General features: G+C 38.0%; 1 protein-coding gene across 1 annotated transcript; it reads left to right on the forward strand.

The window, feature by feature from the left end:
- The first annotated feature begins 3959 nt into the window (after positions 1-3959).
- PLSCR5 (phospholipid scramblase family member 5) lies at positions 3960-23398 on the forward strand. The gene is made up of 7 exons (XM_065942937.1): positions 3960-3972; positions 9204-9367; positions 14285-14327; positions 15526-15746; positions 17724-17885; positions 20689-20850; positions 23360-23398. Exons 1-7 carry the CDS (start codon positions 3960-3962, stop codon positions 23396-23398), a joined length of 804 nt encoding a protein of 267 aa, XP_065799009.1.
- Positions 23399-27093: the final 3695 nt, after the last annotated feature.

Raw genomic sequence — 27093 nt, forward strand, 5'->3', positions numbered from 1 at the left:
TCCTTGCAGTCCAAGGGACTCTCAAGAGTCTTCTCCAACACCATAGTTCAAAAGCATCAATTCTTCGGCGCTCAGCTTTCTTTATAGTCCAACTCTCACATCCATACATGACTACTGGAAAAACCGAAGCTTTGATTAGACGGACCTTTGTTGGCAACGTAATGTCTCTACTTTTTAATATGCTGTCTAGGTTGGTCATAACTTTCCTTCCAAGGAGTAAGCGTCTTTTAATTTCGTGGCTGCTGTCACCATCTGCAGTGATTTTGGAGCCCCCAAAAAAAAAGTCTGTCACAGTTTCCCCATCTATTTGCCATGAGGTGAAAGGACCAAATGCCATGGTCTCAGTTTTCTGAATGTTGAGCTTTAAGCCAAATTTTTCACTCTCTTCTTTCACTTTCATCAAGAGGCTCTTTAATTCTTCAATTTCTGCCATAAGTGTGGTGTCATCTGCATATCTGAGGTTATTGATATTTCTCCCAGCAATCTTGATTCCAGCTTGTGCTTCCTCCAGCCCAGCGTTTCTCATGATGTACTCTACATATAAGTTAAATAAGCAGGGTGACAAAGTTTTCTCAGATGCCCATAGCCAACACTAAGAAATTTAGTAAACATAAAATGTAATTTAAAAATACTAGTCATAGTGTTAGAAAATGTTCTAGTTTCATTCTTTTACAAGTGGTTGACCAGTTTTCCCAGCACCACTTGTTAAAGAGGTTGTCTTTTTTCCATTGTATATCCTTGCCTCCTTTGTCAAAGATAAGGTGTCCATAGGTTCGTGGATTTATCTCTGGGCTTTCTATTCTGTTCCATTGATCTATATTTCTGTCTTTGTGCCAGTACCATACTGTCTTAATGACTGTGGCTTTGTAGTAGAGTCTGAAGTCAGGCAGGTTGATTCCTCCAGTTCCATTCTTCTTTCTCAAGATTACTTTGGCTATTCGAGGTTTTCTGTATTTCCATACAAATTGTGAAATTATTTGTTCTAGTTCTGTGAAAAATATCGTTGGTAGCTTGATAGGGATTGCATTGAATCTATAGATTGCATTGGGTAGAATAGCCATTTTGACAATATTGATTCTTCCAATCCATGAACACGGTATGTTTCTCCATCTGTTTGTGTTCTCTTTGATTTCTTTCATCAATGTTTTATAGTTTTGTGTATAGGTCTTTTGTTTCTTCAGGTAGATATACTCCTAAGTATTTTATTCTTTTTGTTGCAATGGTGAATGGTATTGTTTCCTTAATTTCTCTATCTGTTTTTTCATTGTTAGTATATAGGAGTGCAAGGGATTTCTCTGTGTTAATTTTATATCCTGCAACTTTACTATATTCATTGATTAGCTCTAGTAATTTTCTGGAAGAGTCTTTAGGGTTTTCTATGTAGAGGATCATGTCATCTGCAAACAGCGAGAGTTTCACTTCTTCTTTTCCTATCTGGTTTCCTTTTACGTCTTTTTATGCTCTGATTGCTGTGGCCAAAACTTCCAACACTATGTTGAATAGTAGTGGTGAGAGTGGGCATCCTTGTCTTGTTCCTGATTTCAGAGGAAATGAATGAAACTAGATGAATGAAACTAGAACACTTTCTAACACCATACACATACACATACACCATACACAAAAATAAACTCAAAATGGATTAAAGATCTAAATGTAAGACCAGAAACTATAAAACTCCTAGAGGAGAACATAGGCAAAACACTCTCCGACATAAATCACAGCGAGATCTTCTATGACCCACCTCCCAGAATATTGCACATAAAAGCAAAAATAAACAAATGGGACATAATGAAAATTAAAAACTTTTGCACAACAAAGGAAACTATAAGTAAGGTGAAAAGACAGCCCTCAGATTGGGAGAAAATAGTAGCAAATGAGGAAACAGACAAAGGATTAATTTCAAAAATATACAAGCAACTCCTGAAGCTCAATTCCAGAAAACTAAATGACCCAATCAAAAAATGGGCCAAAGAACTAAACAGACATTTCTCCAAAGAAGACATACAGATGGCTAACAAACATGAAAAGATGCTCCACATCACTCATTATCAGAGAAATGCAAATCAAAACCACAATGAGGTACCATTACACACCAGTCAGGATGGCTGCTATCCAAAAGTCTACAAGCAATAAATGCTGGAGAGGGTGTGGAGAAAAGGGAACCCTCTTACACTGTTGGTGGGAATGCAAACTAGTACAGCCACTATGGAAAACAATGTGGAGATTTCTTTAAAAACTGGAAATAGAACTGCCATATGACCCAGCAATCCCACTTCTGGGCATACACACTGAGGAATCCAGATCTGAAAGAGACACGTGCACCCCAGTGTTCATCGCAGCACTGTTTATAATAGCCAGGACATGGAAGCAACCTAGATTCATTCATCAGCAGATGAATGGATAAGGAAGCTGTGGTACATATACACCATGGAATATTACTCAGCTGTTAAAAAGAATACATTTGAATCAGTTCTAATGAGATGGATGAAACTGGAGCCCATTATACAGAGTGAAGTAAGCCAGAAAGATAACATTACAGCATACTAACACATATATACGGAATTTAGAAAGATGGTAACGATGGCCCTATATGCAAAACAGAAAAAGAGACACAGAAGTACAGAACAGACTTTTGAACTCTGTGGGAGAAGGTGAGGGTGGGATGTTTCGAAAGAACAGCATGTATATTATCTATGGTGAAACAGATCACTAGCCCAGGTGGGATGCATGAGACGAGTGCTCAGGCCTGGTGCACTGGGAGGACCCAGAGGAGTCGGGTGGAGAGGGAGGTGGGAGGGGGATCGGGATGGGGAATACGTGTAACTCTATGGCTGATTCATGTCAATGTATGACAAAACCCACTGAAAAATAAAAAATACTAGTCATATTTATACACCTTTTATGCAAAATTATAACTCAAATAACTCATTTCAACCTCGAACACTTCAAAACAACAACAAAAAGAAACACTTCTTTGCCAAATAGGAAGATCCTACACTTTTGTTGCTCTACAACCTGTGAGCTGACTTTTTGATTTTTCATCACCATCTATGCCTTCTCAGGCCACTTTACTATTTTTAGAAGTAGACAGTGTGACTGATAAAGTAGTAAATCCAACTAATTCAACCTCTGTGTATTATATCAACCAGGGCACTGACTTGGTGAACAAAATCTCCATGGGCATTTAGAAATATAAGCTGGTTAGTCAAGGTTACAGTTATTTTTTTTCCCTTGGGAAAAAAATTTAAATGCAATGCAGTGAAATATTACCTCTGTGTTTCAGTTAATTTTAAATTATTGAATGTTTGCATTTTCAAATTCCTCTGATTAATAACATTCAAATAAAAATAAGCTAAATATATATCTATGTATATAACTACCATGAAATAATTATTTTCTTGTTATAGGGAGACAGAGTAGGAAGAAATCCTGAGAAAACATAAGAATATGACTGCTCAAAAATTTTAAAACTTTAAAAATATCTTTAAAACTCTCAGAAACCTACATGTGATAGAATGTTTTATCACAGACTCTGTTACAGGAGATTGCTAGAAATTAGAAAAACAAAATATTTCTGCTATAGCAGTGAAGGAAAAAAATACATATTTCAAGCAATAATTTTTAAACATTAAGTGGAAATAAGGTCCATAAAAATAAGTATTGCAATTTTCCTTTTTGGGTTTTTATTCTTTTCCAATTGGTCCTTCAGCCACCAAGTGGGATGATGGTTTGTGAGTAGTGTTTATTTTTGATGATAGCTTTGTCTCCCCCTGTTGTTCAAAATGATAAAAGGCAGCGCTCCGGAAGCAGCCGGCTCTCCCTTCCTCTGGGGTTTGTAAGCTGAGAAGCAGACAGGCACCCTCTGAAGTTCTGTGCCTGCTGCATTTCTCTACTTGCTGCGACAAGAAGAGCCTCTCTTTTAACCTGGCTGCCTTTGACGAAGTGACTAAGACGTATTCATGGCCTCTAAAGGTAAGAGTAAATATAGGCAACTAATAATATTTTCCTTATGACTGAAAATATAGGTTGTAAGGTGTTACAGCCAGTGAGATTGATACTTTAAAACCTGTCATTTAGTTCTTTGGAACTTTGGAGTTTTTAACTTTGAATGCCAAAGAGCATGTTACATTAAATAAATTTTAAAAAAAACAAAACCACTCTACCTACAAGAATCCAAAAGTTAAGATGTAAACAGTGTTTTTGTTATCATAAATATAAACCTAATGACTTAATGATAAAAGCTGCAGAGCAGAATTTAGAGTGGGAATATTTAATGCCAAACACAAGTTGATATTTCCAGTTTAAAGAGACTGGTAGAGAACTTTTCATACATAAGTTAAAAGTGTTATAGTTCAATATTTTTAAATTTCCTATTTGCTATTTAAAATATGTGATACAGCCATTTATTATAGAGAATTAAATGTGTGTTCTCAGGCAATCCTAGTAAATTTAATGAACTAGAAGCAAGTATTTCTGAACAATGAAGCAAAAATCTTTGAAAATTTATTTGATGTTAAATTATATATAAAAAGTAAACAGAAACTAATTTAAGCAAACAGATTAGTTAAAGACTTTGGGAGGGGAACTGGTAAATTCTCCTCACATCCCTGAAAATGTAAATCTCATTAGTGCTGTCTCACTTAAAGAACTTCCCAGAAGACAAGGGATATGCTGCTCTTAGGTAATGAGTTGCAATCTCACTAAAAACACTTGTGAAATGATATAAAAATGAAATTATAATGTGTTTTCTTTCCATTATCAGAAGAAGCCATTAAACTCTAGGCTCTAATGAAGTTTTATCATGAAGAATTGTGATCACTATAATTGGTGGAAACCTTTTAACCTAATTACAAATAGGATTAACAGAGTCCACCGATTTAAAATATCTTAAATTAAATTAATGATCCACATTAGAGAAATGTGTACGCTTATTTGCTTCCTTTGTCAAAATACACTTAGGATGCTATTTAACTTGGAACAAAGGAAGTAATTTTTTTTTCCACTTTTTGTCACTGTACACTAGTCTCTGAGTATCACTGGGAAAACTCAAGCAAATTGTAAAATACAGACATGGAACTTCAAAATCATGAATTTTAATATATGTGTGTCTCATTTTTATATTTGAAGACAAAATCTTGGCACATTCTTTCCTTCATTTAAGACTGACACTAAGACTCAGTCCAAAACACTTCATCACTTTATCAAGCAAGAGTTACAGCAACGACTGTAGCCTGTAAGGTAAAGAGTTGCAGAGGATGTGAAATATTTATAAGCTAGTTATACATTTTTAAGAGAGTGGATAGAAATTCAAAGCCAGAGAGAAATTCAAAGGAGTTTCTTCTTCAACTGGCGGTCGTAGTCTTTGAAGAAACTTGTGACTAGAAAGCAATATAATGATCAAAATATGATTAACCTACCAAAAAAGCAGTGATGCTCAGAAATGATAAGGGCTCAAGACTAAACTTAAGAGGTAAAACTTTAAGTAGACAGCTAACACTGTTTCTGCAACAGTTAACAGATAAAGTGGGTAGAATGTCTGTGAGAGGACCCTTTAGTACTTAAAAGAAGTGAAAAATGAAGTTTCCTTTTGAATTAGGAATCTTGTTTCGGGGGCAAGTCACTTTATCGTATTTTTGTGGACTTTTATTCAAATAGATTTAAAGACATTATTTATACTGTCATGATGTCCTCTGGCCCATTAATCTGTATTGGCAGTTAGCGTTTTCCCAGGGAATACAGGCTACTTGGGCATTTCACACATTTCGCAGGCAGTTCCGTCAGCACTAAATCAAAGGACAGTCTGGACACTGGATGCCATTAGAACTGAAGAAATATTTGTGTGGTCTGAAGTCCCCTAGTTTAGTATAAACAAACACAATTTATGAACACATTGATCTCAAACTTAAAGTTTGAGAAAAACAGGCATTCCCAGGATGATCTAAACGAAACAGAAGCTTCAGTTTAGATCTTCAAAGTCTCTGCTGCTCCAATGTAAGCCAAAATCCCAGAAGAGCAAGCAAGAGATCTCAGACTGCTGTTCTCAGCAGTGTCTGACTGAGTCTCCACTTCCTAGTAAAGACTTTGGATGTGATCTGGGCCACAGCGCATCAATGCCATGAAATCTAAAGACCTATGTGAGGAATGTAGAACGAGTTGCCAGACATTCAGTAACCCACCACATTCTGTCACAGCAAAATAACTTACAAGATAAAATTGGAGTAATTTGCTAATCTTTTTAACAATAAAATTGACAAAGAGAATCTAATAAACTTTTATCAGTTGTTATTAGAAATTAATCCCTTTTTTTTTTTTTACCAATTGAAGGATAATGTGGTACAGTTAAGTGCATAAAAGGCACCAAACTTAAGCTGTGATTTTTAAAATCAGGATACACTTGTGTAGCCACTACCCAAGATCAAGACATAAAATATTTCTGGCAGCTCATAAAGGTCCCTTACTGTTCAGTAGCCACACACCTCCATCTCCAAGGTGAAGCACTATTCTGAATTTTATCGTTTTAAACTAGTGTTCCCCAGATCGCAGTTTTGTCTCTGTTCCTCTGAAAGTCAATAACAACAGTGCTTTGGGCACTATGCCAATGAAAGGATGCGTGGCCCCTTTTATTGTTTTCCAGGTGCTATTACTAGGCTGGCGTTCACGCCTCTCCCCAATCTGACACAGTCTTGCTCTCAGTTTTCCCAGCGACTCACTCTTGAGGAGAGGTTCTCATTCAGGCCCCTTTCCCTAGAGCAGGAGGAATTCTGAAACCTATATCCTTTGTGCCTGTCCCAAACCTGAGAGGAGTTCAGGATGGGGCCTTTGGGGAAGCAAATTGCTATAACTCTGTCAGTATGGGGCTCTATTTTCATGGGGCCAAACGACAAGTTTGTTTCCATTCAGTCATACCCCTAAAGCATGTCCAATTTCTAAATGTCAGACTGGTATAATCTTAGAGATCCATTTTGTCTACTCCCACAACCTCATGCTTAAATCATAATTGGACCATCTGGCGATTAATGTCCCTCACTAACATCAAATGTACCCATGACCTTAGTGAGCCAGTTGTTGCTAGTAACAGTCTACGTTAGTGTCCAAAGGACCACAGCTTGGAGCCTAGATTCGTTCACCATTTTTTTTTTTAATCCCTCTCGAGTGCTCATACAAGATATGTTTGGGAAACAATGAATGAAGAGGAATGAATACTATTCAAAAGAAAATCAGTCCTTTCTTCAAATTTGCTCTTTAGAGGTTTGAAAGATTCAGAATAATACTTCCCTTCAACACACACACACAAATTACATGGACTTAGGTGTCAGTGCTTAAGAGAGACCATTTAAATCTACTGTGAATTATAAAGCTGTTACTCCGATTTTAGTATAAGTACAAGGAATGCTTATCCAAATGTTTGTGCAGCTGTCATAAATATCTTCCTCTTATTAATCCAGAACCAGTTTTCCTTGTCTTTCCCATTCATAGGTCTTCAAAATAGTCTAAGTTTGTTGTTCATCATTGTTCAGTAGCTGAGTCTTGTCTGGGTCTTTGTGACTCCATGGACTGAAGCATGCCAGGCTTCCCTGTCCTTCACCATCTCCCAGAATTTGCTCTAACGTATGTTCATTCTGTTGATGATACCATCCAACAATCTCATCCACTAAGTTACTTTTCTTCATAATGGCTCCTCTGATATTTGAAAACACCTATCATGAACCTTGCTCTACACATACACGCAATTTAAAACAGCAACATGTAAATGTAACGAATGCAAATGTGAGATGTCTGCCAATTTGACTTAATAAAGACGAGAAATGAAAACACAGATAGTCTTGAAAAGATTAATGGTATCTAATGAGGAAAATAGTCAAAGGTGGTCATGTGGGAAGAAAAGGGAAAAATAATAGTAGAAAGGTAATAAAGTATATTCTTAATGAAAAAGAAGAATTTTGCATGTACCATTTATAGGTCATATGCATAATATCACATGGGCTTCAGACTAGTGCAGGATAAATAGTAAGTTTCCAAATTTCAATCTAATAGATATCTACCTAAGAGATAATCATAATAGTAACAATTTTACCTGGCAATAATATAGAAAGCAGGTGATTATTTGAAAAATCAAAGTCAAACATTTTAGAATTTTGTAATTATTTTATCTTGTATAATGTTGGATGAGCTACAAAGGGATTTACACTTTCTAGTAAATCAAAAAGATTTTGGATGCTTATTGAGAAATCACAGCTAAATTTAGATATTACACTGCCCTTAAGAATCTCATAAATTAGTTTCAAATATTCTCATTAGTTCTCAAAGTATATATTGTCAGTCCAGCAGCATTAGTTTGCCTGGGAACTTATTAGAACTGCAAATTCTCAAGCCCCATCCCCACTCCATCCACTGAATCAGCAAGTCTGGAGTGAGCCCAGAAATGTGTGTTTTGCTAAGGCCTCCAAGGTGGTTTTTGGTCTTCCCAGGTGGCACTAGAGGTAGAGAGCCCATCTGCCAATGCAGAAGACATAAGAGATGTGGGTTCGATCCCTGGGTTGAGAAGATTCCCTGGAGAAGGAAATGGCAACCCACTCCAGCATTCTTACCTGGAGAAACCCATGGACTGAGGAGCCTGGTGGGCAACAGTCCATGGGGTCACAGAGAGCTGGACACGACAGAAACAGCTCAGAGGCAGGCCAGGCGGCTCTGTTGCAGGCTAAAGTGTAAGAACCACTGAGTTAAATCTATGCATAGCGGTATGACTGATGAAAAGAGACAAAATAATCTTGGAAATCACGAGGCAACTTCATAATATTTGAGGAAGGGAGAATATATTCAAAAGTCATCAAGTATGATTCAAAATCTATGTCTAAGATCATCCTTTTTTGAGAATGCCCAGTTTCTTTGGTCATTGATTTTCCATTTGAGTTTATAATCTTTCGGTTCTTTAAATAGAAGTTTCACTTGCTTTCAAAAACATATTTTCTAAAATGATTTATTTTGCCCAAATTATCCAGCTTTTTCTCACACCCACATTCCTTTTTCTCTGGCTCCAAGGTGAAGTGGCGGTGACAGCGAATATAGGAAATGAAGGAAGGGGCACTGAGGTGAGAGGCTAGGTGGGAGACACTCGACCCTTATAACAGCAGGAAATGTTATAAGATGGACTAAATAAAATGGCCTACATTTACTTATGGGCTGGGACTGTCATTCTTTTGCAGATGCACAGAGCCAAAGAAGCAGAGGTCTGCCTGGCTTTCTTCCGGGAGCTTCAGACCCAGGCCACGGCCTTCGCATCGTACCTTCCAGTCCGGGGGCCCAAGTGTGGCAGCGGGGTGCCCCTCCGCCAGGAAACCTCCCTCCCGGTCTAGAGTATTTAAGCCAGGTGCTTTTATCTCTCTATTTCTGCAAAGTTCTTTCCCTTTAAGACGAATACAAACTTGATTTCTTTCCTGCCAGTCAAGACTAAAAACTTCAGCAAATAACTTATTGAAGTGAGAAAAGCGTTATACAATCTGTCTTTTATTTATTTTTATTACTTGGCAAGAAACTTTTGCCTTCTTTTTTAACCACTTCCATTTTCCTTATTTACCTGACACAGAGAGAAGACTAAACCTTTTTGATTGAGCTGTTTAGCACATTATCCTCCTTCTCCTCATCGCTCAAGGTGTCAGCAAATTTAAACCCTAGAGGAATTGTCTAATATGTCTAGTCACCTACAGCTATTTAATTAAAGGATATTAATTGAGTACCTGTTACAATCAAGGCACATAAATGGTGTAAAACCTAGTTCCTCTCACCCAAACATTCTGCAGCCTCTTTGGCAAAGACAAAAAATGCGAGGCTGGGTGCCAGAGCCAGAGAAGGACGGGAGGGCTCCCCTGGTGGCTGAAGGGGTAAAGAATGCACCGCAGTGCAGGAGACCCAAGAGACGCAGGTTCAGTCCCTGGGTCGGGAAGATCCCTGCGGAGGAAATGGCAACCCGCCCCAGTATCATTGCCGGGGAAACCCCATGGACAGAGGAGCTGCGTGTGCTACAGTCCGTGGGGTCGCAAACAGTTGGCCAAGACTCAGTGACTAAACAATAAAGAGAAGAGAAAGGTTGCTAAAGATCGAAGTACTCAGGAGAGACTTTCTCAATAAGTTGAGAGCTTAACATCATCAACTGAGTCTTAAAAGGTAAGGTGGACGGAAATCCAAGAGAAATCAAGCTATCAAGCTAGCATTTCCGTCTTCTGATGCTGTTGCCGTCTCTGGGACAATTTGCTTGAAACATCATATTATTATTAAGTATAGTCACTGTTGTAGTCATTGGAGGGTAAGCAGTGATTCAAGCTTTATAATAAATCAGTCAAGAAATATCATCTGAATTTTATGGCACGTAAGTTGCAGTTGATATTTGTATATATTTTTGATGCTTTTATATTCACCCTACACAAAATTAGAAATACACTAATATTGAGATGTCAGCACATGCACTTCAATTTTCAGCTTGTTTGGCACTCTTTCTAACTATAAAGTCTATCTCTTTTATCAAAATCAAATCTCTGTGTTAATTCCCTTAAGGTGCAAGAGATTTCTGTTATGCCTGATAGGGTTTAAGCTGCACACAGCATATGTTCCTGGGAAAATGTTAATAACTGCAGATGCCTTCTTCAGAAACCCACTGGCACACTAATGTACTTTAGAGGCTGGAGAGCTCAGGGAGATATGTAAAAGAGCTGGAAAAGCTAAGCCACCATCTTCCATCTGCAAAAAGGGTCAGCTGTAATAGCTGACTAGAGTTGATTAACTGCTGCAAGCTGTTTGGGAATGTTGTCAGACAAGGTTTCGCCAAGGATGAAAGTGGCACACCAGTGCCAGAGGGCTGGGGTGTGATGGTCACATATGGTCATCACACATTCTTCTTCCATCCACGAACAATGACATACCCAGGGCCAGATGCTTGACATGAACACACTTTTTTTTTCATATTTGATAGAGATATGAGCCCACTGGCTTCAGTTCTAAAACAAAGTCAGTTTTCCAAATGTATACCTTTGGTACTCTTTTTCAGAAAACAAAAAATGTGTCACAAATTGCTGGGTATTTTCCTTCAAAGGGAATAGATTTTATAGTCTTTATACTAAAAGAACACATTTGCTTTAAAGCAGTGCATACAGAACAGGATGAATAAGCATTTTAAGTTTAATTCTTCCAGTTTGTGAGAAACATAAACATATATATATATATGAAGAATTTTGTGAGCTTTTATCTAAAAACCACAATAAAATTATGAATATTTGAAAATAGTGCAATGCTTCAACAAACAGGAAAATATTCAATAAAAATGCATCCAAATTAAAATCTTAACGTAAATATTTAAAAAATCACCCACTCTTTTAATCATGATTATCCAGTAACTATTGATAATCATGTTTTCACTAACAAATTGAAAATAAACCCCCAGGTGGCAAGTGTGTGTGTGTGTTTGTGTATATGTTTATATACACATTCATATAAAAATATACATATATATTTACATATGATTGTGTGCACATATATGTTGTTCATGTATTATAGATTGTCCTAAGTCACTTCAGTCATGTCTGACTCTTTCTGACCAAATGGGAAGTAGCCTGCCCGGTTCCTCCGTCCATTCTCCAGGCAAGAATACTGGAGTGGGTTGCCATTTCCTTCTCCAGGGGATCTTCCCAACCCAGGGATCGAAGTCTATTCATTCTAAGTTAAATTAACATATTGATAATAGTCAATAATATTTTATCCTATAAGCATCAAAGGATAACTTTCATTTAGTCACCTACAGATCAGAGTACTGAGTTAAAATTTATAAAGGCACATGCAAGATTCCATTTATTTTGAAGTGCTGGGTTGACCAAAAGTTTCTTATGGGTTTTTCTGTAACATGTTATGGAAAAATCCAAATGAACTTTTTGGCCAACTCGATACATATATTAAACGGAATCACTGATACCCGTAAACCTGATAAATTATGCATGTGGATGGTGCATCCGTTTCCCAGGCTGTCACTCGGGGTCCACTCTGAAGCTTTCTTACTCTAGCAGTGTTCTGCTTGTCCTAACACCTGAATACAGGATGCAATCTGTTTAAAGTTTCCAACAATTCCTGGTCCATCAGTTAATAGCAAAAGATGGAAAATGCTCTTTTGGACCACAGTTTATAAGTGGCCCAGGGCTACTTAAAGGAAACTAGAAGAACAGCCAAAACCAGGACCCCTCATATTCAGGAGGTTTGTCCACAGAGAGAGATCACATCTGAGGTTATCAGAGAGGATGGGTGAGTATAAGTGTAAGCAGGGAGGAAGGGTACTCAGAAGTTCCACAGTGTCACTTAAGAGTTGTTTCTCCCAGTTCCTAAGGTTAGCTGCGTTTTGCTGGTACAGCAGAGTAGAGAGCGAGTTGAAACCCATGGTATCTGCCTGGGTTCATATCCCAGCCTAACCACTTACAAGCTCTATGATCTCGAGCAAAACCACTGTCTCTGGGATTGTTTCCTCACGTGTTACATGTAATGACATCCCGTTCTCTGATGTGTGAGGACTAAGTCAGACCCTGTGTCAAGTATCTAGCACAGTGACTGCCTCAAGGTAGTCATTAAATAAACAACCACTATTGCTAGATGTCAGAGACATACAATTAGCCTCTTCAACTAATGGTCTCTAAAGTCCAGGGGTTAAATAGTCGAAGTTCCTAAGCTCACACCTTACTTTCGCACCCCAGAACTCCTTCTGCACCTCTAAGTTATGCCCACGTGGGGGGGAGGTTTTAGCCACTCGGTTGTGTCCAGCTCTTCCACACCCCGTGAACGATATCGCCCGCCAGGCTACAGCCCACGGATTCTCCAGGTGAGAACACGGAAGCGGGGAGCCTTCCCTTCTCCGGGGATCACCCCGCCCAGGGATCAAACCCGGGCGCCCCCCGTTGCAGGCAGACACTTCACCGTCTGGGCCTGCACAGACCCACTGCTGAACCATCGGGCATATCCCCCCTCTTCTGTCAGCCCTCCTCTTTCCTCAAAAGAGGGAAACAGAACCAACGACACCTCATGACAAAGACCAGCTCTAAGATTTCTTACAGCTTTCGTCGTAGCTGTTTAAATATGGTCAAGAACATCTTATATCATAAATTATTTTTGTAAAAAGTATGTTTGTGAATCTTGGAAAGGAGGGCATATGTTCACTTTTATCAATAATAAGTAGAAATGATACTAGTTTTTACCTCTACCTCAGGATATACAAGAAGAAGGAGATAAGATAATTTCATATATTTTGGGCTTGTGATTGCCCAATCAATTCCAAATGTCAGCAATTACTACATTTATTTGAAAGTTATCAGTGAGTTTGTTAATGTGAAAGAAGAATAAAGTGAAAATTTTAAGGCAAAATGGAAAATGAAGCATTCAAAAAGGCAATAATCAGTACTGTATTCAATGTTCATGATTTTACCTTAGTGAATCTTTAAGTGCTGAATATGAAAATTAAAATATATACAGATAAAATTCATTCTAAGAACATATTTTAAATATTTCCTTTAAAAAACCATTTGCATTGTATTCTATTTAACATAGTCATGTCTCAACTACCTGAGACTGATTTATCTCTATAAATTAACTTCATTTTTAATTGCATAGGCAAGTTTTAATGTGTCATGCATTTAGAAGCTTAACTCTTTTCTGCTTAAACTGGCATTTTGTTGACAGGATTTATGGATTTTTTTCCCTTAGTTGAAAGAAAAGTGTGACTGAAAAAAGAAATTAAAGAATAGCCTTTCTCAGCTTTTACAGACTTTCCATCACAGTCAGGAACATGATGGAGTGGAAAAGTTTGGGCTGAGGAGAGGCCAGGCGTGCAGGCCATTACTGTTTGCATCCGCTTGGCTCATTTCTTTTAAAGAAAGAGAGTGAGAAAGAAGCTTAAAACTTTATAGGCATTCTTATTCAGAGACTGTTTAAAAATATTCTCAAGGGTATTGGTATAATTTCCAAGAGCTATCTTATTACCACAGGAAAAACTCAGAGCTAACTACAGATCCTATTCTTATTCAGAGCAATTTTGCTTAGAAATTTTCAAGGTTCTTGTAATTTTTACTTGAGTAAAAACCATGTTAGCTTTTTTTCCCTTCATTATAAAATGTGAGTTGTTTTCCACCATTTTCCTCACAGAGAACATGAAAAACACCTAATTTCATGTAGTCCAGTAAACAGGTTAATAGTAATAGCTGCAAAGGTTTTCAAAGACCTGTGATGTAATATTTTTTATTTCTTTCATGTCATCTTTTAACAGTTAGACCTGATAATTATACACCAGCAGGTGGAACTTCTTGGAAGTAAGTACATTCTGTAATTATTAAAATGTAAAACTAAGTAGTTTATAAACAATAAAGTTAAATATTTAGAATATTTAGGATAGAATTAAATAAAAAAGAGCACTAGGTCTATTTTTTTCTGGGAAAGGTTTCTCTTTTTTTATTTTTTAATTGAGGATAATTGCTTTACAGAATTGTGTTGTTTTCTGTCAAACACCAACATGAATCAGCCATAGGTATACATATGTCCCCTCTCTCTTGGACCTCTCTCCCATTGAAAGTAAAATTATTAGTGTGATACAGATAAGCCTAAAAGTATAAAACTCCCCAAATCGTTGATGATATTGTCATTAGGAATGTAACATTATTATTATTATTATTTTAATTCTACCAGTTTATTGCTACCCACCCATCTCCCTCTACCCTCGTGCTCACATGCTCAGCCACATAACCCCAGGGGCTGCAGCCCGCCAGGCTCCTCTGTCCATGGACTTTTCCAGGCAAGAATACTGGAGTGGGTTGCCATTTCCTTCTCCAAGGAATGTAACATTATTTTTAATCTTGAAGTAATAAAAGCTATTTAGTCATTTCCATGGCTGCTAATAATTTAAATTTTCTTAACAATTTCAGACATAGAAATTGAGGCTGAGACCAACAAAAAAACATCAAAATAAAGTTCTACTGTTTTATCATACTGTCAGTGTTCATCAAAAACCAAATCATTTAACAGGGCACAAATTTATAATGATGAATACTCAAATTACTTAAGTATGTTCGTCCTTAATCTTCTATATGACGCCTCAGTTATGTCAAAACTGAAATAAATGGATAGCATGAAGCTGTAGATATAGTATCAGACAGACTTTTAGACAGAAGCATTAGCATCACTGTGAGTTGTCCCAGTAAATTCCATAACAATGACAGAATAATTTGAGTGTGATTCTTCTCTAGAGCATTGCTCCCCTAAGTGTCCATGTAGGTCGTGTGACAGGAATCAGAATTTATCAATTGCACAGCCTGTTCAGAGTCTACTTTGGTTTCTATGGCTAAATCCTCAACATTTAGAGTACAGAAATAGATTCATCTGAAGAAGATACTATGTACTTAATAACTAATCAGTCAAGCTGCTTTATTTAATAACACTATGATTTTTACTCATAGAAAGGTCTGATCCTAAGCAGTAGCATGATTTTGATAATTTTTTTTTTTGCTCCATTAGTGATACTAGGCACTGAGACCGCCAACAAATATGAGATTAAAAACAGCTTGGGACAAAGAATATACTTTGCAGTGGAGGAAAGCATCTGCTTCAACCGTACCTTCTGTTCCACTCTGCGATCATGCATTCTGAAGATCACCGATAACTCAGGTCAAGAGGTGATTACAGTCAGCAGGCCCTTGAGGTGTAACAGCTGCTGGTGCCCTTGCTGCCTACAAGAGGTTAGGCCCCGACCTGGGTGTGCTTTTATTTTCCACAGTTGGAAAGGGGAGCAATTATTTCTTTAATAAATGACATTCAGCTGGCAATACCAGGCCATTAACCTTTCACTTGGTTGAATTAGAATGTTGCTCCTTTAAGATCAGAACAACTTATTTTCATTTCCAATGAAAACCTATAGTGGCTTCCGTGGTGTTAATTTGGAAAGACAGCTCATGCATCATGTACATGAGACACATCCTCCTGAATCTCTGTATTAGCTAGGTAATATCTTAAGCAGACCTACTCTTCATCTTCTCATTGGCACAAAGTTCAGAGAGTGCTGAGTGATACTAAACTCTCCTAAAGGAATCTCTTGGGTCAGTATTATTTTTAGAACAGAATCTCACGTTCCATTTACCCGTGTATGACAAACTTCAAGGTTCAGCAAAGACTGTGTTATTCTTCTAGAGGGAATCATCTGATTATTATATTTTAATTTATATTAGAGTTTCATCACCTTTTAGTGAATCTATAGAAATAACTCTCATTGACATGATGCAGGTAAGTTTCTGTGGAATATATACTACTTTGATATCTTTGATATCAGGAACCTCTAAGTGAGAAGAATAGGTTTTACTGTCTACATTTTGCAATGGAGGAAACTGAGGCTTAGGGTTTCTCACCTATGATCACACATCTAGAATATAGCATAAGAATGATTTGATCCAGGTATCGTTTTTCAAGCCCAAGTTTCTTTATTGAGGGCCTATGTATAAATATTCTACTTAGCACAATGGGAAGTAAATATTAATATGGAACTCTCCTTAAGTAGAGAAGTTTCTAACAATATATGTTGAAGCTAATTCTGAAACTCTTTATAGGCAATTATCTGGTCAAGTGATAGGATTGCTAAGGTACTCAAATTCTTGCAGCCCAAGAATTTTTATCCTTCTACTGGGAATATTCAAGATCTAATATGCCCCAAGATGCTAAAGTCAGTATAACCCAGAACATACACCCATTATAACATTTCTGACAATTAATATTTTATTTCAAAGTAACCCCATGTCACATAAATTAAACATAAGATGCATCCTAATACTGATTAGTATATTTTTAATTTGGTTGAAATCAAATCAATTACTTTAGAAGTGATCCTAGAATAAATCTATGTAATTCTAAAAAGTCTTATTGAGAATACCTTTGTCTATCCAAAAACACTACAGACATGCACATAAAACTATGAACTTAACAAGGAAGAAAAGACGAAAGGAGATCAGGTGATGGAGAGCTGGCTTGATTTAAAAGCAAACAATAGTCATCATTTTCACCCAATTCCAGCTTATTTTATTAATAAAAAGTATTTGAATTGACTAAATAAATATGTTGAAATACAATATTATGGACAATCAAGAAATTAGGGGGATGAATAATAATGGGGCAATATACTAGTCAGCTCTGAAAACGCAAACGATATTCTTTTAATGCTTTGGACAAAATGAAACAGAAGTCAAATTGGTGTGTAACAACTGTAACTCTCCAAGAAGCGTTTGTTAGTACAGAGAAGCTGAAGTTGACAAATAGAAGAGGAAAAAAAATTATAAGAATCAAGAAGTGAGGCTTAAAAACAGATGTGTGTTGTGACAACAACCAAGAGGGGATAAATATGAAGCATATCATAGGAAACAACTTCAATGCTTGGCCAACTATTGTACTTGGAACAGACACGGCAAAGAAGCCAGTATCCCAGGGTCAGAAGACAGGCCTGGCGTAGGTTCTCCTCAGGGAATGAAGATCAAAGACATGGACTTTTAGTGAATCATGAAGAACAATATCTATACAGTGAATTTCTTTGTTTCTAAAAATTATTTTAAAAATCCATAGAAGCAGATATTTAGAATCTTTTATATATACTATTTAGAAGTAAGCAGACATTATAGTAAAATTAAAATACAGTAACTTAGGAAATCTTATTTTATTATTATCTCTTCCTACAGTTAGAAATCCAAGCCCCTCCTGGCTCTATAGTTGGTTATGTTGCACAGAAGTGGGACCCCTTTCTGCCTAAATTCACAATCCAAAATGCAAACAAAGAAGATATTTTGAAAATTGTTGGTCCTTGTGCAACATGTGGCTGTTTTGGCGATGTGGATTTTGAGGTACGATTGACAAATGAAGGACTGTTTCTCTTAGGTCCTGATTTTTTGCAACATAATTCAATTTTTTAAATGTTCAAATCATGAAATACTTCTGAAGTAAATTCAGAAAATAATATATTTGTGAAATAATGGAATAAGTAATATTGTACATGCCAATAATAACTCATAATTCCAGAGACAGAAAGTTCAGGAATTTTTTTTAGAACATACTACAAAAATTTGATGTATGTGGAATTATGGCACCTATGGTATAAAGCAAATATATTTAGTTTAGAATCGCTGAGATTACATCTTCTTTCCTATATCCCTGGTGATAACATATCCCAATTCTCATCTCAAGAGCACACTCCATTAAATACCGTTAATTTAAAAGCTATGTAAGTAAGACTTGCTAACTTCATTTTGTAAAGCAATCAATTCTCGTATAAACATATGTGTGTAAGTCAGAAGACAGTAAGTACTTGCAAATTCAATGTGTAAGAACATGAACTATCTTAACAGCTTTGTTCAGTCGCTAGGTGGTATCCGACGATTTGCGACCCCTTGGACTGCGCAGGCCAGGCTTCTGTATCCTTCCCGATGTCCCAGACTTTGCTCAAATTCACATCCATTGAGTCGATGAAGCCATCTAACCATCTCATCCTCTGCTCCCCTCTTTTCCTTTTCCCTAACAGTTTTTCCTAGAAATAAATCTTAGAGGAAATAGTCTAAAGTATGTATTTCTCTTTTGTTTATTCACTCTATTCTTTCATGTATATCTCACATAGGACATTAAGTTTACAGGATTTCAGGGAACATGACTCACCTAGAGTACAGTGTACATCTCACAAAATGGGCTGTCACAAGCCCACCGCACTCCAAAAGTTCTTGGCATAACTTTCCTAAGAGTAAAGAATAAAAATAAGCCCTATAATTGAGGAGTACTTAAGAGTTTTAATATTTATGGTATTGTTTTTTAGTTGCTAAGTCATGTCCTACTCTTCAGCAAACCCATTGACCATAGCCTGTCAGGCTCCTCTGTCCCTGGGATTCTCCAGTCAAGAACACTGGAGTGGGTTGCCATTTCCTTCTCCAGTGCATGAAAGTGAGAAGTGAAAGCAAAGTCACTCAGTCGTGTCCGACTCTTTGCGACCCCATGGACTGCAGCCCACCAGGCTCGTCTGTCCATTTGATGTTCCAAGCAAGAGGACTGGAGTGGGGTGCCACTGCCTTCTCCAGTAAATGTCTGAGTATAACATAAAAATGAAATTAGCAATGACTGAGAATATCTTAAAGAGATGGGAATACCAGACCACCTGACCTGCCTCCTAAGAAACCTGTATGCAGGTCAGGAGGCAACAGTTAGAACTGAACATGGACCAACAGACTGGTTCCAAATCAGGAAAGGAGTATGTCAAGGCTGTATATTGTCACCCTGCTTATTTAACTTATATGTAGTGTACATCATGAGAAATGCTAGGCTGGAGGAAACACAAGCTGGAATCGAGATTGCTGGGAGAAATACAAATAACCTCAGATAAGCAGATGACACCACACTTATGGCAGAAAGCAAAGAAGAACTAAAGAGCCTCTTGATGAAAGTGAAAGAAGAGAGTGAAAAATTTGGCTTAAAGCTCAACATTCAGAAGACTAAGATCATGGCATCCGGTCCCATCACTTCATGGCAAATAGATGGGGAAACAGTGGCTGACTTTATTTTGGTGGGGGGGGGGGGCGGGGGAGCGCTCCAAAATCCTGCAGATGGTGACTGCAGCCATGAAATTAAAAGACACTTGCTCCTTGGAAATAAAAGTTATGGCCAACCTAGACAGCATATTAAAAAGCAACAAAGGTCTATCTAATCAAAGCTATGGTTTTTCCAGTGGTCATGTATGGATGTGGGAGTTGGACTATAAAGAAATCTGAGCACCAAAGAATTGATGCTTTTGAACTGTGGTGTTGGAGAACTCTTGAGAGTCCCTTGGACTGCAAGGAGATCCAACTAGTCCATCTCAAAGGAGATCAGTCCTGGGTGTTCATTGGAAGGACTGATGCTGAAGCTGAAACTCCCATACTTTAGCCACCTGATGCAAAGAACTGACTCACTGGCAAAGACCCTGATGCTGGGAAAGATTGAAGGTGGGAGGAGAAGGGGATGACAGAGGATGAGATATGGTTGGATGGTATCACCCACTCAGTGGACATGAGTTTGAGTAAACTCTGGGAGTTGGTGATGGACAGAGGGGCCTGGCGTGCTGCAGTCCATGGGGTCACAAAGAGTCAGACACAACTGAGTGACTGAACTGAACTGATAATATTTAAGCAAATTAGTAATTATAAAATCTTAGCAATAAAAAAAATTATACATAGAAATTAATTTGATCTAAAAAATTTCCTCTAAAATCTTTCTCAAAAATATTTTTCTTTCTTTTTTTTGCATGAAGAATTCAAATTTAAAATGTGGACCTCAGGTAGGAGGGTTATCATTATGGTTAGACTATGTAATTGAAACTATGTCCCTGCTGCCATCTTGTGGCAGTCTGACCTTAATGACTTATTGCAGTTAAATTCTCAGTCTGCATACAGAAAGGAGAAAAAAAGAGATTATGATGGTTAAAAAAATGTCAGAGAAGCAAAATTCCTGAATAACAAACTGGAAAGTTAAATTGACAAACCTAAGATTATATAAAGGAATGAGTGCCATTGAACTGTCATTTAAAGATGATGAATAAAATTATTCTTATATCTCATGAAGTAAACATGGAGAAATGTAAAATCATAGGCTTAACCTTCAAATTTACAGCCTCTTATTTTCTTTTGAAAGGTGAAGACCATTAATGAAAAGCTTACAATTGGAAAGATCTCCAAGTACTGGTCAGGCTTTGTGAACGATGTTTTCACCAACGCCGACAACTTTGGGATCCACGTTCCTGCAGACCTCGATGTGACAGTCAAAGCAGCCATGATCGGGGCCTGCTTTCTTTTTGTAGGTGTGGCTTTAAAGATTGAGGTGGTTTCTTTCTTTCCTTTTCGCTTGTCAGCTATTATAGAACCATCCTGTTTTACCTAGTTTTTACCCCACAGAGCCAGTTTTATACATGGAAGGCTGGTTTGCGGCCACCAGTGTTTAGAAGTCAGGATGTAACAGCCTGCGTTTATATTAGGTAGTCTTCCTCCAGTGGCCCTCAAAACCCCGCTTCTCAAGGACGGATTCCCTATCCACATCCTACTCATCATTTCTCAATATTTGAGTTAGCCTTCTCTTTCGACTCAACTTTTGTCTTATTTTCACTTCCAGTGAAAAATATGTAAACACAAATAATCACATTATTTATCCTGGGTAAGGTTCAGGGCTGTTTAATTGCTTACCAAGGAGTCAGGTGATATTCAAAATGTGAAAAGTACAGTTTTCTTGCCCTTCCAATAAGTACACTCATGTTTACATGAATAAACAGAGATGAGTTAATATGTAGCAGTTTTTATTATTACAAAGATATGATGTCTTTGTCTTTTCCTCTCAATTTCACAGTTTCATCAAAAACATTTTCTTCTGATTGGTGATGACAGAACAGAAGTCAAGTAATACTCGTGCCAAACCCTGACCTGATTTTCCCTGTTCTCCACTTTCCTTCTAATTTCTCCCTCATTGCATACCTTTCTCAGCTTTTGCACTCACAGTTCATGAAATTTTAAAGTAAACCTTCATTCTTCCTCTCATGTTATTCTCAAGGCTTTAGGACCCTAAATCTTACGGTTATGTTAATGTGTGCTACTGTGGGGAAAAATGTGGTCCTATTTACTTAGGCTCTTCGAGAGACACTTGAGAGTTATATTAGCTAAAAATAATTCCTTGGTGATGGCACTCATAGATACTTAGAGTTTAATTAAAAATAAATATAGTAGCACTTTTTCTGACAGCAGCTTTAATAAATTATTTTAACTTATTGATTCCCTATCATGGTTAGAGGTAGAGTTAATATCGATACACAGAGTGCTAGGCTTTTATACAAAGTTGTCTCTTACCCTTAATTTCCATTTTCATCTATAAATGTAATCAAGTCCAGTCAATCTTTCCTGTCACCACATACTTTTTCATTTTTCCATTCTCCTTATCTGTTTAACAAGGCTTTTAATTTGTCAGTTCCTACTCCCTTCTATCTTCTGGCCATTCTGCATTTGACACCAAACATATGCAATAGACATACCCCCGCCCTTTTCCCAAAACCTGAATTTGGCCTTCTGGTTAGTCCCCTTATTTACTGTTTATATAACAATATATTACCTTTCATCTGCCCAGCTGCTGCTTCTATTTAGTTGCTAAATTACGTCCACCTCTTTTGCATCTACATGGGCTGTAGCCCACCAGGCTCCTCTGTCCGTGGGATTTCCCAGGCAAGAATACTGGAGTGGGTTGGCATTTTCTTCTCCAGGGGATCTTCCTGACCAAGGAATCAAACGTGTATCTCCTGCTTGGCAGGTGGGTTCTTTACCACACTGAACCACCAGGGAAGCCTTTAATCTGCCCTACATATGTATTTTATGTATTAAGAACAAGCTGATGGCAAAAATGTCAACAATTCCCTGTGACTATAGCACTGATTGAAGTAACACCCCAATTATCTGAAAAGATATCTTTTTCACTCCAGGGTCTGAGAGAGAAACATACTCACTGAGACTATCAGATAGTGATCCATCCATTGCTTTTCCTTTTCACCATAATTTTACCATAATATTATAAAATGTTTGCACTTTTCTCTTGGCCAATATTGAAGGAGGAAATGGCAGCCCACTCCAGTATTCTTGCCTGAATTCCATGGACAAAGGAGCCTGGCAGGTTACAGTCCGTGGGGTCACAAAGAGTCAGACATAACTGAGTAACTGTCACTCACCCTTGGACCTTAGCTTTTAAAACAATTTGTCACCAAGAATTATGTTTTCAATTTGTAAATGCTGTCTCCATTTTATTACCTTGTGGTCAGAAATCTTTAGCAAATTGCTGATGGGAGGATATTCCCTGATCCAAGCAGCAAAATTCACAAGTATTCACAAGTGACTTGGTCTTTTGTTTGAGACTACCACTGCATGATCTGCCAAGCTCCCTCTGGTACAGTTTTCAGTACTTTCTCAGATGAACGTTGAGCTACCAACCACATGGCCCATGATGTAATTGTTTAAAGGTCCGTGTCTGTTACAGCTTCTCATGCTGACCCAGACTATCCAAAAATCTAATTCTAAAAAGTTTTAATCACCCCAAATTTTGCCTGGTGACATGCTGATTCAGATAAGGTTTCCAAGTTACTTAAACTCTGCTAATTAGACATGTGAGTGTCATGAAGCTTAAAACTTTCTGATTTTTCCTCCTGAAAAATCGCATGCTCCTGGAACACCACTGGGAAACATAATTGCCTTATATAATCAAAGCTTCCATGTAAGACTCTTGATCTTAATTGTTGGTTTTTTGTCAGTTCACTCATATTCCATTTATTTATTTGTAGGATTTTATGTTCTTTGAACATTCACTGGCTGGATTATAACAAGCAAGATGACAAAAGCAATAAAATATGCAGAATGTATTTCAGTAAGTAAAAGGGAAGTTTAAATGATCTCTTTCCCTTTGAAGAGGTCTATATTTGACGCTGTCTAATTCTTTTTCATTTTCTTCTAGAAATCCCCTGGGCTCTGAGTTTCATTTCTGAATGGTTTGACTATTGGCTTTTTCTTTTTTTTGTAACAAAATGTTAATTACTATATTTATTAAAGCATAATGTAATGAAGCAATTATCTGCTTGTGAATGCCTGATAACTAAAGACAAGATGACTGGCCCTAGACGGTGGTGCTTTGAGAGATTACCATTCTTTCTTTTTATCCTTTTGAAGTTATTGCATGGTAAGCATGAAAGATGAGAGCTAAGGCTTGCAGCATCACTGATGAAAATTCAATGTTTAGAGAGAGCTTTGAAGTATTTCTGGTAGTAGGGCTGGTTACTAATCAAAAGGACTGGGTTTCTAAAGTATTTTTTCATAAGCAGTCTTTTCTGCTTTGTTTATTAATCTTGTAGTAGTGAGACATTTTTACATTATATTGAAAAAGCTAAAAGTTGGGTAAATAATAGGTTTAAAGATGAGACAGCAGATGAAATCAATTTGTTCTAGTGGCAAAAGGCACAGTTACATTCCATAAAAAAGGTAATATTTACAAATCAAAGTATGTTTTACATACATGCACGTGCTAGGGATTTAAATAAGCATATTAATAAACTTCTAAGCTAGTAAAAGCAGTGATACAGAGCAGGAACTTTATCTATTTGCAGTAAAAGCTCAGTCAAAAAAGGAATCTAAGGCTCTGAAAAATAAACAGCCCCAGGCCTTAAGAACAAGCAAACAAAAACTAACAAAGCCTTAATACATGAGGCAAATACAGAAGTCAGGAAGCACATCCAGTTCAATTAATACCTTCCATTCTGATGTTTTCAGAGTCTTCCAGACATCTAGTATTGTTGTCCATACATTTCCAAAGCCCATAAAAAAGGGAAAATTTCTTTTTATGAATGTAACAGGCCTTCTCCCTTTCTCAAAATGAGGAACAATTTTGTTCTAAGCAAAACATCATGTAAACTCTACTTTCAGTTCAGTTCAGTTCAGTCGCTTAGTCAGGTCCGACTCTGCGACCCCATGAATTGCAGCACGCCAGGCCTCCCTGTCCATCACCAACTCTCGGAGTTTACCCAGACCCATGTCCATCGAGTCGGTGATGCCATCTCATCCTCTGTCATCCCCTTCTCCTCCTGCCCTCAATCTTTCCCAGCATCAGGGTCTTTTCAAATGAGCCAGCATTTTGCATGAGGTGACAAAATTACTGGAGTTTCAGCTTCAGCATCAGTCCTTCCAATGAACACCCAGGACTGATCTCCTCTAGGATGGACTGGTTGGATCTCCTTGCAGTCCAAGGGACTCTCAAGAGTCTTCTCCAACACCACAGTTCAAAAGCATCAATTCTTCAGTGCTCAGCTTTCTTTATAGTCCAACACTCACATCCATACATGACCACTGGAAAAACCATAGCCTTGACCAGACGGACCTTTGTTGGCAAAGTAATGTCTCTGCTTTTTAATATGCTGTCTAGGTTGGTCATAACTTTCCTTCCAAGGAGTAAGCGTCTTTTAATTTCATGGCTGCAATCACCATCTGCAGTGATTTTGGAGCCCAGGAAAAATAAAGTCAGCCACTGTTTCCCCTGTTTCTCTGTCTATTTGCCATGAAGTGATGGGACCGGATGCCTTGATCTTAGTCTTCTGAATGCTGAGCTTTAAGCCAACTTTTTCACTCTCCTCTTTCACTTTCATCAAGAGGCCCTTTAGTTCTTCTTCACTTTCTGCCATAAGGGTGTGTCATCTGCATATCTGAGGTTATTGATATTTCTCCTGGCAATCATGATTTCAGCTTGTGCTTCTTCCAGCCCAGCGTTTCTCATGATGTACTCAGCATATAAGTTAAATAAGCAGGGTGACAACATACAACCTTGACGTACTCCTTTCCCTATTTGGAACCAGTCTGTTGTTCCATGTCCACTTCTAACTGTTGCTTCCTGACCTGCATACAGATTTCTCAGGAGGCAAGTCAGGTGGTCTGGTATTCCCACCTCTTTAGGAATTTTCCACAGTTTATTGTGATCCACACAGTCAAAGGCTTTGGCATAGTCGATAAAGCAGAAATAGATGTTTTTCTGGAACTCCTGTGCTTTTTTGATGATCCAGTGGATGTTGGCAATTTGATCTCTGGTTCCTCTGCCCTTTCTAAATCCAGCTTGAATATCTGGAAGTTCACGTTTTGCTGAAGCCTAGTTTGGAGAATTTTGAGCATTACTTTACTAGCGTGTGGGGTGACTGCAATTGTGTGGTAGTTTGAGCATTCTTTGGCATTGCCTTTCTTTGGGATTGGAATGAAAGCTGACCTTTTCCAGTCCTGTGGCCACTGCTGAGTTTTCCAAATTTACTGTCATATTGAGTGCAGCACTTTCACAGTGTCATCTTTCAGGATTTGAAATAGCTCAACTCGAATTCCACCACCTCCACTAGCTTTGTTCGTAGTTATGCTTCCTAAGACCCACTTGACTTCACATTCCAGGATGTCTGGCTCTAGGTGAGTGATCACATCATTGTGATTATCTGAGTCATGAAGATCTTTTTGTACAGTTCTTCTGTGTATTCTTGCGACCTGTTCTTAATATCTTCTGCTTCTGGTAGGTCCCTAAAATTTCTTTCCTTTATTAGAATTACAGAAGTATGATCCAAATTTCTATCTACATATAAAGGTGTTTAGGGAAACTCTAGGTAACACTCCACTTAGTAAGGAGAATGTATTCTAAGCATCTGTTACTAAGTTAGTTGTTTGGAATCTGTCATCTAGAAATAACATTGTATGTGGTAGTTAAGTTCCCTAAATAGCCCACACATGATCTCTTTAGTTCTGGGTTCTGGATTAGGAACTTTAGGCTGTGTAAGATGGAAATAAAGCGTCTCTCCCATTCTCTGGATCAGTTTCCTTTGGCATTCTTCATCCTTATTGTTGCTGTTCAGTCATTCAGTCATGTCCAAGGCTTTGTGACCCCATGCTACTTTCTACTTTGCGCCTTTCCTGAGTCTCCCTCCTGAACCCAAAGGGCATACAGGAACTATGTATTTGCCTCACGCAAGAATCAGTGACCAACCTGTGAGGAAGGTGAATTTTACCAGTAACCACCAAAGAATAAGCACGCTTCAGATCACACACCTTCTGCCAGTCCTCTCATTCACCCCTTCAGCAGAACCTTGTGACCTTCATGTTGGAGCAGTGAGGTCATGGTCGTGCAGGGACCAGAAGTCCTGCGAGCTGTGACGGGTGTCAGCTGAGTATAGCTCTGCTGTGCGCCAGCCACACATCTGTGAATTTGGCCTGCATCTTTCTGAACCTCTTCAGATTTCCCATCTGCTGCCTTGCAGAGCTCTGGTAATGGTGGAGAAGCACCGCATTTTCTCCAATTATCCTTTATCTATTTTAACTAAGAGTTTTCCCTGGTGGCTCAGTGGTAAAGAATCGCCTGCCAAGTGGGAGACATGGGTTTGATCCTCGGGTCAGGAAGATGCTCTGGAGAAGGAACTGGGATCCACTCCCTTTCCCAGGTGGCACCAACGGTAAAGACCCACCTGGTAATGCAGGAGACATAAGAGACAGAGGTCCGATCTCTGGGTCA

Source organism: Muntiacus reevesi, chromosome 8 (genome assembly GCF_963930625.1).
Source record: "Muntiacus reevesi chromosome 8, mMunRee1.1, whole genome shotgun sequence".
Taxonomy (NCBI): Eukaryota; Metazoa; Chordata; class Mammalia; order Artiodactyla; family Cervidae; genus Muntiacus; species Muntiacus reevesi.

Bases quoted from the DNA above. Each gene is read 5' to 3' on its own strand.
- PLSCR5 (XM_065942937.1), top strand. The intron at 17,886-20,688 runs GTACGATTGACA...TTCTTTTGAAAG, and splicing joins TTGGCGATGTGGATTTTGAG to GTGAAGACCATTAATGAAAA. The intron at 20,851-23,359 runs GTAGGTGTGGCT...ATTTATTTGTAG, and splicing joins TCGGGGCCTGCTTTCTTTTT to GATTTTATGTTCTTTGAACA.